This window comes from Scyliorhinus torazame, chromosome 12, assembly GCF_047496885.1.
Source record: "Scyliorhinus torazame isolate Kashiwa2021f chromosome 12, sScyTor2.1, whole genome shotgun sequence".
Lineage (NCBI taxonomy): Eukaryota > Metazoa > Chordata > Chondrichthyes > Carcharhiniformes > Scyliorhinidae > Scyliorhinus > Scyliorhinus torazame.
Window position 1 is genome coordinate 197,545,239 of NC_092718.1, and position 16,461 is coordinate 197,561,699.

At 47.2% G+C, this 16,461-nt stretch overlaps 1 protein-coding gene across 5 annotated transcripts in view; it reads right to left on the reverse strand.

The window, feature by feature from the left end:
- ankrd13b (ankyrin repeat domain 13B) overlaps positions 1 to 16,461 on the reverse strand; it is a 519,799-nt gene that overhangs the window by 34,129 nt on the left and 469,209 nt on the right. For all 5 annotated transcript variants that reach the window (XM_072469638.1, XM_072469636.1, XM_072469637.1 and 2 more), the window contains 2 exons: positions 13,170 to 13,327; positions 9,211 to 9,363 (listed from right to left, as the gene is read on the reverse strand). In XM_072469638.1, the coding sequence (XP_072325739.1) occupies positions 9,211 to 9,363; positions 13,170 to 13,327 (311 nt within the window). The remainder of the gene's footprint in view (positions 1 to 9,210; positions 9,364 to 13,169; positions 13,328 to 16,461) is intronic.

Below are 16,461 nucleotides of genomic sequence, written 5' to 3' on the forward strand. Positions count from 1 at the left end.
TTTTACTATTTATATGTCTATAGAAGACTTTGGGATTCCCCTTCATGTTGGCTGCCAGTCTTACCTCATAATCCCTCTTTGCTTCTCTAATGTTCTTTTCCACCTCTGTCCTGAACCTCTGTATTCCTCTTGGTTCTCAATTGTATTTTCCACCCGACACCTGACATAAGCACACTTTTTCGACCTTAGCTTAATTTTTATCTCATTTCTCATCCAGTCAGCTCTGGATTTGTTTGTCCTACGTTTTCCTTTTAAGGGAATATAGCTCGTGTGTCCTGACCACTTTCGTTTTGAAGGTACAGTTTTTTCGCCATTCCAGTGGAACCGGCCCAGCTCCTTTCTTCCCCCTTTGAATTCGGCACTCTTCCAGTTCATTATTTTTCCCCTGGATTGCCTATTTTCCTTTTCTATCATCGTCCTAAACCTTATGATACACTGATCGGAATTCTCCGGTCATTGTGATGCACATGTCCCACCGGCAGCGCATCCACGCTCGCAGGGTTCCGGGCGGGATCAAGTGGTTACAACTGACAAACGGCGGGAAGATAGAATTCTGCTGCCAGCGAATGGCGCACCTCTGAGAAACACGCAGCTGGGGAACTGGAGAATCCCGTCCACGGTCTTTTAAATGTTTCCCCACTGGCACTTGACCTACTTGGCTCACCTCATTTCCAAGAACCAGGATCAACAATACATCCTCTCTTTTTGGACTGGACACACACTGCTATGGAAAATTTTTCTGAACACAATCTAGGAACTATTTCCCCTCTCCGTCCTTAAGCACTGTCCCAGTCTAATTCAGGTCATTAAAGTCCCCCATTATGACTGCTCTATAGTGTTTGCATCTCTCTGTAATCTCCCTGCAGATTTGTTCTTCACATGCTTCTCACCAGTTGGCGGTCTATAGACCACACCGAGCAATGTCATTGCACCCTTGCTGTTCCTTAGCTCTGGCCAAACTGATTCTCTCCTTGAGCCCTCTGGGACATACTCCTCACCCAGCTCTCCTTAACCAATACCCCCATATCTCCCCTTTTCCTTCCTTTTGCATCTACCCTGAACACCTGGTGCTCAGGAATATTTCACACCCAGTCTTGCCCTTCCTTGAGCCAGGCCTCTGTCATCGCCATGACATCAAGGGCTAGTTTCTCCGGACCCCCAGCCAAGTGTTTCTCGATGGAGTGCCGTTTGCTGGCGGTGCGATTCTCTTTTACCACTGCTTATCAATGGGATTTCCCATTGAAGCTACCTCACACTGCCGGGAAAACTGCTGGCGGTGGTGTGCTTCTAGCGGGAATAGAAAATAGCAACGGCCTGAAAATTCCGGCCCATATTTCCACAATGCGTCCTGTGCCTGTAAGCCCCCAATCTTATTCACTATACTTCGTTCAGTCACAGTAACCCTGATTTAGACATAATCACTTTCTCGCTTACTCTGACTTTACTGCTGACTTACTATTCTTTATAATGCTTTCTCCCCCTCCCAGTATTTTGTGCATCCTGGTTTTTATTTCTCTCTCATATTTCCTCTTGGTTCCCAGACCCCTGTAGAGTTAGTTTAAAGTCCTCCCAGCAGCACTAGCAAAATGTTCCACAAGGAACTCAGTCCCAGCTCTGTTTAGGTCCCACCTGTCCGACTTGCACAGACACCATCTCCCCCAGAGCCAGTCCCAGTGTGGCAGAAATCTAAAGTCCTCCTTCCTGCACCATCTTTCCAGTCACGCGTTCATCTACCTTATTCTCCTATTTCGGAATTTACTTTCACGTGGCACTAGGAGTAATCCTGAGATTAGTACATTTGAGATCCTGCTTGCCAATGTTCTGCCTAGCTCCCTAAATTCTGACTGCAGGACCCCATCCCCCTTCCTACCGAAGTCACTGGTACTAGTGTGGACCACGACTTCTGACTGGTCACCCTCCCCCAGAAGAATATCCTGCAGCTGCTCTGCAACATCATTGACTCTGGCACCATGGAGGTCCCGCAACATCACGCTGCTGGACATTACTGACTCTCAAAAAATCAGGGTGTCCGAACAAGGACCCCACCGGAAATGGGATCTCCCCCACCATGGAACCCCCCCCCACCCTCACCCCCTAGCACCACGGAATGCCCTCCATCCTCCCCACCACCGCAGACCCCACCCCATTCAACCACCATGGCCCTCCGTACACCAAAGAACTGCCAACGCCTCCCCTATGACACCTTCCTGGCAGTTACCCCCTAACAAAGCTCCCAGCACTGCCAGGGGCACTGCCAGGGGTACTGCCAGGGGTACTGCCCAGGCATGACCATCTCCCACCTCTGAGGCTGTATTTTTGTGTGTGCTCTCGGTGGGATCCGTTCACCAGTTCCCTGTTATATAAAACCTGTTGTAAATGCTGGCGAGAGGGGGGAGTTCCCTCCCTGGGGGGGTTGACACAGCAGGGAGGCCCGCTAATTAGCTAGTAATTTTTTTATAATGGGGTTACCATCATTGCAAGGTGAGAACCCCATTATGTCACTGGCTGGGGGTGCGGACAATCAAGTGGGGAAACCGTGCCAGTGTGAAGGCGTTTTCGGCCTCCCCTTGTTTCTCCGCCCCCGCCACCATTCTCACCCGCTGAAAATGGGGATGGAAACTGCTACCCTGTGAGTCAAATAATCTCACTGAACCTCTGGCCTGGGTTATGTATTGTGCCCCCACGGTAGGTATAATGGTGGGCAAGGAGGGGGGGGGGGGGGGTACAATTCCGCGGGAGCTGAAAAATTAGTTCCCCGCCAGCGTAAAATGACAGCGGGGTCTTGGGCTCCTGTCCATCATGGCAGGTTGCCCTTCCCACCAGAGGCAGGTGTGAAACATTTTGCATCCACACAATAATAATAATTATTATTATAATCACTTATTGTCACAAGTAGGCTTCAATGAAGTTACTGTGAAAAGCCCCTAGTCGCCACATTCCGACGCCTGTTCGGGAGGCTGGTATGGGAATTGAACCCGCGCTGCTGGCCTTGTTCTGCATTACATGCCAGCTGTTTAGCCCACTGTGCTAAACCAGCCCTTTGAAGGTTTGACCGCAATCACCACCGATCCAATTGTCTGCACCACCAGTGGGATGTCACACCGGTTCAGAACACATCCAGATCAATGTGTCGTGGACATGTTGGACTTACCTGCAAGTAGGCCTGGGGCAAACTGGAGCTCAGGGCTTTGGTTTCCAGTGACATGGACCTTGGTACACGCAGCAGTGGGTGGGTGGAGAATCTACCAGGTGGACCTTCGAGCTTGACAGTCTTCCAGGTGGTCTATCTTCAATGGTGGGACAGTTGATGTCTGGACACCTTTTAAATATGATGCCCAGGTATGATTTGGGGGCGCGCGCCAGCCAGCCCGCACTACCATGCCTGCACCACCATGAAAAAGTCAGAAACCAAACTGCTTAATAAATGAGGCCAGCATCGCGCAGCACACCACGAGTTCTCACCGGCCTCCTTCCTGGCTTCCATCCCTGCCTTGGGCCTTAGTTCGAGAGTGGAAAATCCTGCCTTCTGTCCAGTTTTCAACTTGGAAGATCTAATATGGGAATTCTCTCCAAAGGTCGCTCCATCTCAAACGGCATCAATGTCGGCCCACTTCGCAGGGTTTAAGTCTCATCGCCCAAGATTCCATTCGGAAGAACATAAGAACTAGGAGCAGGAGTAGGAAAGTCATCCCCCCTCCACCCCAAGCCTGAGTCGCCAGTCAATACGGTCATGGCTGATCTAATCTTGGCCACATCTCCATCTTCCCGCCCACTCCCCAGCACCCTCCAGCCCTTTACTAATTAAAAACCTACCTATCGCCTCCTGGATTCCCGAGTATACACTCCAACACCAACTCACAAGCACTACTTCAGATCTTTGACCACACCAAGATGAACCCTACTGCTCTAAGGGGTACCTTTATCCAACGTTCCTCAGTACCGAGTCACCAACCTTTAGCTGCTCTCTTTGTGTAAAGCCTGCTTGCGCAGCCATTTTCTTCTTTGGAGGCTACTTCTCTTGGCCTCTTTTCTTCTCCTTAACTTAATGTGGACCTGTCTCCGCCTCTGCTCTCTTTTCCCTACCAGGGACTTCCTTTTAGGGCCTCTCCTGTCCCCCGGGGACACTTATCTTCTATGGTGCTCTGCTCCCGGACTTTCATGCCGTTTTCCCTTTCTTTCTTTATACGCTGGCACGCTGAGCATGCCCTGGGTCCGAAGAACTGACACTGCAGAACTGCGCATGAACAGCCCGCTTCCTGGTCTGCATATGGCCACCTTGCTGGAATTGAGACCTCGCTCCAAATTAAGTTCTCCGTCAATCAGGAATTTGAATTTTCACAGAGACGACTGAACATAAGTGTGGTGTACCTGACGAGGGCGGCTTATTCGATGGTGAGTTCCGTTGCTTTGTCCTCTTTGGGAATGTGCGTAAATGCCCGCCTCTGCTTGAGACTGGGTGGTGCCCGTGCAAGTTGCATGGCAAATGACCAAGGAAGCGAGGAAGGGTTAAATGGGGAAGGATGGAGCAGTGGCTGGGGATAGGTGGAAGGGATAGCGGAAGCTCTCCAGGTGCCTTAGAAATATGGCGCCCGGACCATCGACACCATGAGGTAATGCCGTGGATGGCAACTGCCTGCCTGCACACGCCGTGAGAATCAATGAGCTCCTTCCACATGCGTATGTAATGATCTGAACAGCACAAGATCGTGAGTGGTCAGCCATCCCGACCCACAGTGGGAATCACTCCCACTTCCACACCAGCCGCCAATCTTAGACTTCAGAACAGAACATTCTGGCCTCAGGAACACTTAGCGACTTAATGCTGTGACCAGGAATGCCACTTTAAGCAAACACTGTAGGACTTAAAAATGCAACAATGAATAAGCATGAATTCCCTTCAAGTGAAGTTTTTGTAGAACACAAGACAGCTAATTAGCTCATTTTATTCATTTGCTTTCGTGCTGTGTTAGTGCCACTGGCTTCTGCTAATATGTGCGTTGTTCAGCTGGTAACAAGGTGAAAGTAAATGGCTAGCTTGGCGATGGTTTATGGCCCGAAAGACTCAGTTAATGAAATGAAAGGGCTCTTCCAACCATAAGCTTTAAAGTATCTAGCATATCTATTCTGGTGTCACCACTAACTGTTTAGGAGCTAGCAGGAGACACACTCATTGGAAGCCAGCTGTATTAGAACAATGTAGGAGCAGCAATTATATGTCACCACATGATAAAACAAGTCTAATTATACTCTATCGGCTGTGTCCAATTTAAATCTAATTTATTTATTTTTCTCATATGATTACTGAAAATAGATTTTATGACTCCGTAACCCGATGTATAAAAGTATAATTAAATACAGCCATAGTTCAGTGGATAGTACTATCACTTTGAATCAGCAGATTGTGGGTGCAAGTCCCACTTCAGGGGCGAAATTCTCCCCCAACGGCGCGATGTCCGCCGACTGGCGCCCAAATCGGCGCCAATCAGACGGGCATCGCGCCGGCCCAAAGGTGCGGAATGCTCCGCATCTTTGGGGGCCGAGCCCCAACATTGAGGGGCTAGGCCGACGCCGGAGGGATTTCCGCCCCGCCAGCTGGCGCGGAAATGCAGCGCATGCGCAGTGGGGAGAGTCTCTTCCATGGTGGAGGCCATAGCGGAGGCGGAAGGGAAAGAGTGCCTCCACGGCACAGGCCCGCCCGCGGATCGGTGGGCCCTGATCGCGGGCCAGGCCACCGTGGGGGCACCCCCTGGGGCCAGATCCCCCCGCGCCCCCCCCCCCCCCCCCAGGACCCCGGAGCCCGCCCACGCCGCCTGGTCCCGCTGGTAAATACCTACTTTAATTTACGCCGGCGGGACCGGCAATTTCTGGGCGGGACTTCGGCCCATCCGGGCCGGAGAATCCAGCGGGGGGTCCCGCCAACCGGCGCGGCCCGATTCCCGCCCCCGCCCAATCTCCGGGAGCGGAGACTTCGGCGGGGGCGGGGGCAGGATTCACGGCGGCCAATGGCCATTCTCCGACCCGGCGGGGGGGTCGGAGAATGACGCCCCTGAGGCGTGGCGACCGTCAGGTTAAATCACCACCAGTCAGCTCTCTCTCAAAGGGGAGGGCGACCTATTGAGCTATGGGGACTTTCACGTTGACTTTCACATTATTGAAGGAGTGGTACACTCACCAGCGAGGTCTGTCAGATGAGAAATTAATACCAATGCTCTGTCCACTCAGATGCCATGGTAGTACTTCGAAGAAGAACAGGGGAGTTACTTTCCCTAGTAATTTTTCTCTCATAATAGTTTTATTTATTTCCTCCCCCCCGCAACCCCCCCCCTCACCTATTTTTCCTTGATTATTTAGCATTTTGCAACAGTATTGGTGGCTTCTACTGTGAAGACTGACGCAAAGTATCTATTGAACTCCTCTGCCATTTCTGGCTCCCCATTATTATTTCCCAGTCTCATTCTCTATATTCACATTGGCCTCTCTCTTCCTTTTTATATATTTAAATAAGCTCTGACTGTCCATTTTTATATTACTCTCTAGTTTACTCTCATATTTTATCTTCTCCCTCGATTATTTTTTGGGGGTCATCTTTTGTCGGTTTTTGAAACTTTCCCAATTCTCTGATCTTTCTTGACCCCCTCAATCTATATCATAGAATCAGATTAATCCGTCACTGTCACATTATTGTTTGTGGGAGCTGACTGTGTCTCTATTGGCTGCTGAGTTTCCTACACAACAACTTCAAAAATACGTTATTGGCTGCACAGCCCTCTGGGCCATTGAGAAAGGTACTATATAAATCCATCTCTTTATCCCTTCGTGAATCATCTTGAATTTCGATATTTTCAGAGAATGAAGATGAAAAACATGAAAACATAAAGCTCAAGTCATCCATTTCTCTGATTAAACCCTCATATTTCATGGCATCAGTTAGATAAGACTGTAAGTATAATAAAAACCAAAGCATTCTTGATATTAGTGTTGACTTTCCTGGGTTTACCATGTCGTGATAAATCACCGCCACTGTTATTATTGCTCTCGTTCAGTATCCTGCAGATGAGTGACTCTTGTGAGCCGCCAGCCTGTAAACCAGACAAGTTTATGTTGCTGTTGCTACTGGCTGTGTAAGACTATGGAGAGCAGGAGGCAGTGGAACAATATGAAACAATTACTTACTTGCATCCTGCTGATGTGAATGTTTATTTAAATGCGTATTTGTTCATTCGGAGTTTTCTCTGAAAAAAAGTAACACTTTATAGGCATGATTTACCGGCTTTGTCGCGCCCAACCTGGGGTTTCCCAGCAACAACAATTTATACTGCATGAAACGAGATAGCTGACTGGTTGGCAAATGGACTCTGATCTGTAGAAGTGTTACCATGGAGGAAGTGCCGGGGAAGTTAATTACCATGCTTTTGTTAACTACCAATGTAATGCCTTGACCAATCAGAGCCTACTTGCCAACCAATCAGAACCCTTTTCTTGTGCAGCATAAATTGTTGTTACCCTTGAGGTTTGGTATTCTTGTGAATTTGGCCTGATGAGTGCAATACGAAAAGGTTTGACAGCATGGACGGGATTCTCTCAGCCCGGGGCCGGGCCGGAGAATTGCTGCGACCAGCGCGAATCGCGCCATGCCGCCCCAACGCTGGGACGAGATTCTCCGCAGAGCGGAGAATCGGCGTCATTGGTGCCAGCGTGGTCGGCGCGGCGCCGGCCGGGAGCCGCGGTACGGGGGCCCCCCAGTGATTCTCGGCCCGGGATGAGCCGAGCGGCCGTAACAAAAAACCCGAGTCCCGCCGGCGCCGTTCTAATCTGCTCTCATCCAGCAGGACCTCAGCGTGGAAGGGTCCGGGGCAGCCTCTGGGGGAGAGGGGGGATCGACCCTGGGGGGGCCTCCGTTGTGGCCTGGCCCGCGATCGGGGCCCACCGATCGGCAGGCCGGCCTCTTGGGCTGGGGGCCTCCTTTCTTCCGCGCTGGCCCCTTCAGCCCTACGCCATGTTGCGTTGGGGCCGGCGCGTTGAAGGAAGCCACTGCGCATGCGCGTGTTGGCGCCGGTGCCACTGCACATGCGCGGACCCCGTGGCGCACAGCTGACGCCGGGATCAGCAGCTGGAGTGGCGTGGGCTGCTCCAGTGCCATGCTCTCCTCCTGTAGGGGCCAGAATTGCTGATCATGAGGCCATGTTGACGCCATCGAGAAACGCGACGGCGGTTCCGACAACGTCAACGCTTAGCCTCAGGATCAGAGAATCCAACCCCATGTCACTTTTACAGCAAATGCAATTTTGTTTCTATAGTCCAGAAATGCAGCCAACAAAAGATCACCCATGTCCCTATAGTAACTGTGAGGTTTTTGGAGGTTTTGCTTTTACTTCACAGTATAAACAAAGGATAACCAGGTTGCCACACCATAGGTTACTTAACCAGTTGTCAGGGTTTATTGCAGAAGTGTTGCTTGCTCACTGTCTAAGATGGGAGAAGGAAAATCGCCCAAGTGTTTCTGATGGTGTCACCGCATAATCATGTAACATACTCTACAGAAGGCATTGGTTCCAAAACGTAAAGTAACCCTGATGTTTCAGGACCCACAACCCCATGGACCTGCACATTGTAGCTGGAATTCTCCGGCCGTTGGAATTCTCTTTTCCCGCTGGTGCACCCCCCCCCCCCCCCCCCCCCCCCCCGCCCGCGGGTTTCCCTGCAGCCTGGGGTGGCTTCAAGGGGAAATCCCACTGACGAGCTCCGGGAGTAAAAAAAATCCCACTACCAGCGAATAGCGCGCAGCCGAGAAACATCGGCTAAGGGGCCAGAGAATCCTGCTCTGGGAAACAAAAACACCTTAAAACTTGGAATGGGATTTCCATAGACTTATTGGAACAAAAGAATAGTATTTGCCTTCATGTTCGACGAGAAATGTATCCATGTTTTCACACAATTAGGTAAATTTGAATTTATGCAATAGTGCAAAATGGGTGATGGCAAATTGGTAACCCGATTTTTATTTTGAATTAATTTAGGAGAAATGAAAATGGAGAGATGTAAAACGGTTGTGCAGGTGTCCATTTTATATCTTTGCGCAAAATCAAAATGACTCCAATGCGAGTTACTGAGCAGTGTTCAACTGATAACACTGGAATATTACATGTTTATCGGCAGTTGACTGTACTCACTATAGATAATTAATCACAGACTGGGACTCTTAACACATACTCATGGAGCTGGAGCTGCTCACACTCGACGTATCACTGCTGGGAGATGGGGCCTCACTGGTAGGACTGTTCCTGATGGAATTCACGGGTTCGTCGCTGCCATTCAGATTCACAAAGGTGATGCGAGCGTTCAGGATGTGAAAAATTGGAATCTCTGCAGAGAAGATTTAAATATTGCTGAGGTCTCCGTGTGAAGCATCAAAGAAATTGCAAATTCAAATCGACACTGGAATTTAAAAGACCAATCCCTTTTGAGGTTATTACAAAACTGTCTAAATAATTGCATTAGAAGAGAGAAATAGTTGCATTTATCCGACAACCTGTCACACTCTCAAAGCAGTGGCTATTGTTGGATCAGTCATCAGGGAAGCCATTTGAACGTTAAAAATCTCAGTTATCTTTATTTTGCTAACACAAGATAAGGGATGTTAACCCTGCGTTTCCTTCTCTTCCTTGCTGCGAGTAGATCTGTTATGTTTTAGGATCTTTGCACCAACACACAGAAAGCATTTGATACCATTTAAGTTAATTTGTTGCTGTTCAATTAAAGTGAGTTCCCAGCGAGATAAGTTTAAAATTTCATCTGGTGGAATCGCTAGACGAAAGAGGGAATTAATATATTGATGAGCTCTCTCTTGTCAATGAGCAGCCATTGAAAATGGTGTCCATAACCGACATCAATTAGACTGTGACTTGTTTGAACTCATTGTCAAAGGTCTTTAAATGAAATATTTCCTGGACTCCCGACAAAGGATTTTACACTTGTTGGACTCTGTACAAAGCCAATTTGAAAGGAGAGGGTGCAGTAGCCACTGGCCAATTCTTGGACGGGGGAGGGATCACGAATCAAGGCTCAAACTTCCTGTTGGACAGAGGACAAAAAAAAAATGTCCTTCCAGAACATTACACCAACTGGTATGCAAGTACGGTCTATAGGCAATTTATTTTAAGAATATAAATGACCATACCCGAATTTAAGCCTAGGTCTGATTCAATCAGAACAAATTCAAATATGATTAACCTGTCCCAATGCTGGCGGAGGTTGGGGAGAGGATTATTTTTCTTATTTATGAGAGGGTTTTGTTGTGAAACCCTTGAATCATGCTGTTGTATCTCTAGACATTTGGCATTGGAAGCGAATACTAGAGAGTGAGACTGACCAGCATTGCTGAACTTCAAAACTGCCTCAAATTCTGTAACATGTGGGTGCGATTCTCCCATTCTGGGACTAAGTCCTGTGGGCAGGGTTGGGAATGTGGAGTGTTTCCCATTGTGGAGGCTTGCGAGAAACAGGCCAAATCGCCCGGCCCTGACCTCGTTAATTATGTAACCTGGTGTTTTGCATTGTATTCTGCCTAGTCCGCCATTTTATCCAGGTGATAAGTTGCCCAACTTCACTGACCCACTATTGAAGAAAGAAGATGGATCTCCTGAAAATGAAGATGGGTATCCGGGAGCACTCTGAGATGGATCTCCTGAGGGAGAAGGTGAATCTCCAGGCACATTCTGAGGCTGGAAGATGGACCACCTCCAGGGCACTGAATCTGGAATAGCCACCTGTAGATACTTCCCCACCAACACATTGCTGTGGTGTTCTGTGGTCCAGGGTTGTGGGTTGTCTCTATTCTGAACTCTGGAGGCAGCCCCAGGCATCGTTCAGGTGAGTCCTGATGTCTGCATGTCACATGTGTTGAGTTGGGCACTCTGGATCCGTGGAACACATACAGGTCACCAACACTTGAAATACTGCAACACTATTTTATTGAGTCATTAACTGTTTAACATACTCTCACTGTGGGTTAACACGATATTAGCTTTAACTAAAGACCCTTGCCTTGTCCTAACCAGTCGATGCACTCAGCACATGGTGAATGTCTGTGCTGCAGGCTGTGAGCTCTGTCCTACTAGGAAGCTGCAGCTCGAATGAGCGGGAACTCTGATGCCCCCTGTCTTTATAGTGCGTGTGCTCTCACTGGTGATCGGCTGCGGTGTTGTGTCTGTTGATTGGTCCCACTGTGTGTCCATCAGTGTGTGTGTCTGCACCATGATATACTGGTGTATATTATGACAACGTTGTTCCAAATGTGTTTTGCTGCTGGCATCGTGAAGATTCCAGTCAGTCCTTCATCTGCATCCCATTCGCAGAATTCAGATCTGTGGTATTTTTAAAGGAGAGGCTTGCGGACCATGAGGTACAAACAAAGCAAGAGCTTTATTGGAAAGGTGTTTACTCTACAGGCTGTAAGGGTAGACTGCAAGTTTGCCCGCACAAACTGCCAATGGCGTCATCAATACGTCACATGATTGGGCTCTTAAAATGACCTAGTTCCAAATAGGAACAATCATGAATACACAACAAAATATGGGTGGCATGTGGTGCAGTGGTTAGCACTGGGACTACGGCGCTGTGGATCGGATTTGAATCCCGGCCCTGGGTCATTGCCCGTGTGGAGTTTGCACATTCTCCCCGTGTCTTCGTGGGTTGCACCCCCACAACCCAAAGATGTGCAGGTTAGGTGGATTGGCTATGCTAAATTGCCCCTTAATTGGAAAAAAAAATTGGGTACTCTAAATTTATATTTTTAAAAAATGAATATACAACAAAATTAGTTTCATGCTGACCTCCAGCGGGCTTCCCGATCCGCCATGACGAGCACCAACAGAAGATCCCGTGGTAAGTTCACGCCAGCGTGAATTTTTGGACCTCCTGCTTCTCCCCTCCGCCCCCCTCCCCCTGCCTGCCATTGAAGCCACTGGTGGGGGCTTGGGAGAATTCCACCCAGGGGTTTTATCATTTACCTGAACAGGCAGGAAGGGTCTCAATTAACATCTCCCCACAGGGTGACAGCTCTGGCAGTGCAGCGTTCCTGCAGTGCTGCACAGAAGCATCAGCCCAGATTAACTATTTAAGTCCTAGTTGGGGAAACACAGGCACAATCTACTTAAGTGGTAGCCAGAATATTAACTAGATTTACATGGTCAAAAAGTCACATGGTTATAAATAATGGCTGTGAGATTGGGTTCCAAAATGTGTGAAGTGTGGCTGAAACCATTAGAAAATGCCATCAACCTGGCTGCACCTGTACAAACTCCGTTGGTTTCAGCATTGGGAGAACCACTGCAGGTGACTCCAGTATAACCACCAAGATCATGGCCCAGGCATTTTTGGAGGGCAACAAGAGTAACAACTCTCATTTATGATGTCATCCTTCAAATTATCAAAAAAACATTTTAAAAAGGGGAAATAAGTTCCAAAGGGAAAGGAATTCAATCCTGATCCTTCTGTTGTAACCTTGATACTCTGAACTACCCTAAGGGTAAGGAATTGGAAATTAAAATCATTTGCTGATCTATTAAACAGGTCCATGCAATTTACCTCTAACTGACCTCAGGATTTTTGTTACCTCTTTCCCACAGGCAATGCCTGAACAGTGGCCCTAAAGAGACAGGCTATGTTTTTTTCAAATTTTTCCAATTAAGGTGCAATATAGTGGCCAATCCACCTACTGTAGAAGGGAATTTAGTGTGTGGATTAGTTGCCCACTTAAAGTGGAATGCTAAGCCCTTAGGAATTTATAATTCATTATTCTCTTCAATATGATTCAATCCAGTTGGCCTTCAGATGCAACATTCATAGAACATAGAACATACGGTGCAGAAGGAGGCCATACAGCCCATCGAGTCTGCACCGACCCCCTTAAGCCCTCACTTCCACCCTATGCCTGTAACTCAATAACCCCTCTCACCTGTTTTGGTCACTAAGAAGGCAATTTAGCATGGCCAATCCACCTAACCTGCACGTCTTTGGACTGTGGGAGGAAACCGGAGCACCCGGAGGAAACCCACGCAGACCCAGCGGGGAATGGAACCTGGGTCCCTGGCGCTGTGAAGCCACAGTGCTATCCACTTGTGCTACCGTGAATGCATGTGAAAATGCAAAGCTTCGTTTCAGCTGCTTACCTATTTTGACTGGAAATCCAGGTGGGAGCCGAAGAGTGATGAAGTCCCGAAGTTTCGCAAAAAGCGCGTTGCTTATTGCCATGAGGTCAATGATGGGAGCTACCTGCTCAGCGAGGGACAGTGGGTGGTCCTCACACAGCCAGAGTTTTGCTTTGAACCTTGTCGGAGACAATAAGGAAAAACATAATTAGAATTTCAACATTTTTCCCTTTGCCTGTAGAATCATCTTAACGGAAAGAGCTTTGTGAAATGATAATTGATGTTTCTCTTGAACCTGCCTTAAAAAATGCTTTGGAAAGAATAAATCCCGTGGTTAATATTCCTACAAACGAAGTGCTCATTGTTTGGAATTGAAAGAATCACATGTGTTACTAACATATGGAAAAATCTATTCTTCCATTGCAGTGTTACGCCGAATGCAGAATAGTTGCAGAACTGGATAGAGATTATTTGTAAAATCACACTTCATTTCACTAATTTAAAATATCTAGTTCTACAAGTCTGCAGACATCTATTGATGCGGTGTATCAACCATAAATATTCTCAAGGGCAACCTTAACCAGTCTGTAAAATGCCAGGCACCTCAAGACTCAGGCACCTCAAGTGACCTACCCAGGAATCTTATGGGAGATAAACCAAAACATCGACAGATGTTACTGTTCTTTCCATTTGAAAAAATAAGGCAGCTATTTTGTGTTTGTTAACGTGAGGTAATACAATGGTCAGCTGACAGAACACTACTACCCAGCTACTGTCAGCCTCAATGTAGACCTAGGGTAGGTAAGTGAAAAGTAAAGCTCGCCCTTCAAAGTGGCAAAATCAACCTGTTATCACCCGCACGTGTCTTAGAGGCTAGGAATGGTCCACTGCTCTGTGGAGCCTGCAGGATACGAGCTCCCCCGATAAGGGGTGGGGGATCCTCAACACAATTCATGTGCCTTTGTATAAATAGAGTCAGCCAGTCAGGCACCAACTACAGATGACCCTTTAGGGAACTACTGGAGCTGGACATAATAGTTAATGTGTTAAGTAAAATACACTCTGTTTTTCTCCACAACCTGGTGTGAACTCCTTCTGTTGCCCCTTACAAAACAACCCTAGAACAGCATTCCATTCTTCAGCTGTATAATAGTTACCAGTTTTGACACAAATCACCCTTGTGACCTTTGATTGCTAACCTTGTGCCCTGAACCATTGCCCACCAGCAATGAGGTGGAAACCTTCCAGCCACATCTCCGTTAAGACTCTTAGAGTTGGCAGAGAGGAGACTTTCCACAGAGGTGAAACTATAGTGCCAGCCTATACCATGACACAATTCCCAAGGTGCAAACCTAAAAGGGAAGGATAGTCCACAAGGATGATTTTTTAAAATCAAACTGGCGGCATGGTGACACAATGGTTAGCACAGCTACTTCTCAGCTCCAGGGACCCAGGTTCAATTCCAGTGTTCGGTGACTGTGCGGAGTTTGCGTGCGCTCCCCATGTCTGCGTGGGTTTCCTCCGGGTGCTCCGGTTTCCTCCCACAGTCCAAAGATGTTCAGGTTAGATGGTTTGGCCATGTTAAAATTGTCCCTCAATGTCCAAAGATGTGCCGTTTAGGTTGGGTTATGGGGATAAGGCAGGGGAGTGGACCTAGGTAGGCTGCACTTTTGGGGGGGGGGGGGGGGTGTAGACTTGATGGACTCTTTCTGCACTGTAGGGCTTCTAAAAAGCACAAAAGGCTTCCTTATACGAGAGAAAACGATAAACTGTTTTTTTTAACCCTTACAGGAAAGTTAACTTATTCAAGGTCTACACTTTAATAGTTTATTATTTCATTTTCATTCTTTCGAATTTGGACGACTTTTAAAATCTCCTACACCATCCCAACAACATAAAAGGTTATTTTCCACCCACTTCAAGTTCCCTCAGGCTAAGACGACCAACGTCCTTACGGGCATATATACCAACACCAGGTGAAGCTGGACACCTGGAGCTCCCTGAGAGACGCTGGTAAAGCTTTCTCCCACCACCCTGTGGAGGGTTTCTAGGCTTCCACTCAGCACCTTGCCAATGGCATCACTTCACCCTCGAGCTAAGGTTTCTGCCTCGGTCCACGGAACCTCGGTGGTATCATTTCTCCTGCCTGTATATTCCCCTCCTGGGGAACTCCTGTTTCATCTATGCAACGCGGTGTAACGATACGATCATTCATTCACTGCCAACAAAAATTCTCTTCACAGCTTTGAGCTTAAATGATGAATTACTTTGTATGTAGCGGCTGTTAAGTAGGCATATAACATGAAGCTCCAGTTGCAGAGCCCACACCACGACAGGTAGGATGATGCAATGGCTTACTTGTATACTGTAAATTCTATGATTCTGTGAAGTTGAAAATGCTAAAATGCATCAAAAAATGCATTTAATAATACCTTCCAGAAAGCTAAATCAAACTGCCATTTATTAGGAATTATGCAATGATTTCAAAGTAACTAATCAACACGTATTTAGCATGGAGTCGGGCAAGGGTAATGTACATTGTTAGAATGTAACATGAATTGCTATTTATTCATAGTTGTAGTCATTGCTAGCTGAATTTTAATTTACCTAGTATTGATTCTTCATGGTTTTATTTATGTCGATGCTAGGGGTATAGACAAGCTTTCACTGCTGCCTGCTGTTCAATAAACAGTCTCTATTAATTGAGTGAAATAAACATGGTTTAAGGAAGCACTCAATCATTCGCCAGTATTGACTGAAATTACTGAGGGGCTGGTATGATTTAGCTGCTTTTGGTCATTCTTCAATAGCCAAGTAAACAAAAACAGGCTTCTACGCGATAAATAATTGTACTAACAATGCTCACAAACAACAATGGTACAAATGACCAGTCAAACTCATTTTTTAGGAAAATAATAGAGAAAGAAATATTGGTCAAGGCATTATTAGAATTCCTGTTCTTTATCAAATCGCGCCTACCATCAGCAACCTCATTATGCACCAAAGCACTATTGTGGGGTACCCTTTTGAACCAGAACTTATAAAATTGACCAAACTGGGTGTGAAGAAGATTTTAATGATCATTTTTCCTATTATAATTTTTTGGATATTGTGATGGATTCCACTGCTTACAAGACAAATAGGAAAAGTGTACAAGCTCTTGTCTGAACAGATGACTGGATGGATGTTTGGTTGGTTGGTGTGACCATTGTTTCAAAGCTTTTTTTTTTTTTTTTTGCTTTGTCAGTTCCTGACTGAAAGGAAAACGGAAACTTCATGGTCTGGATTCTCCGTATCAGCGGCTAAGTGCCGG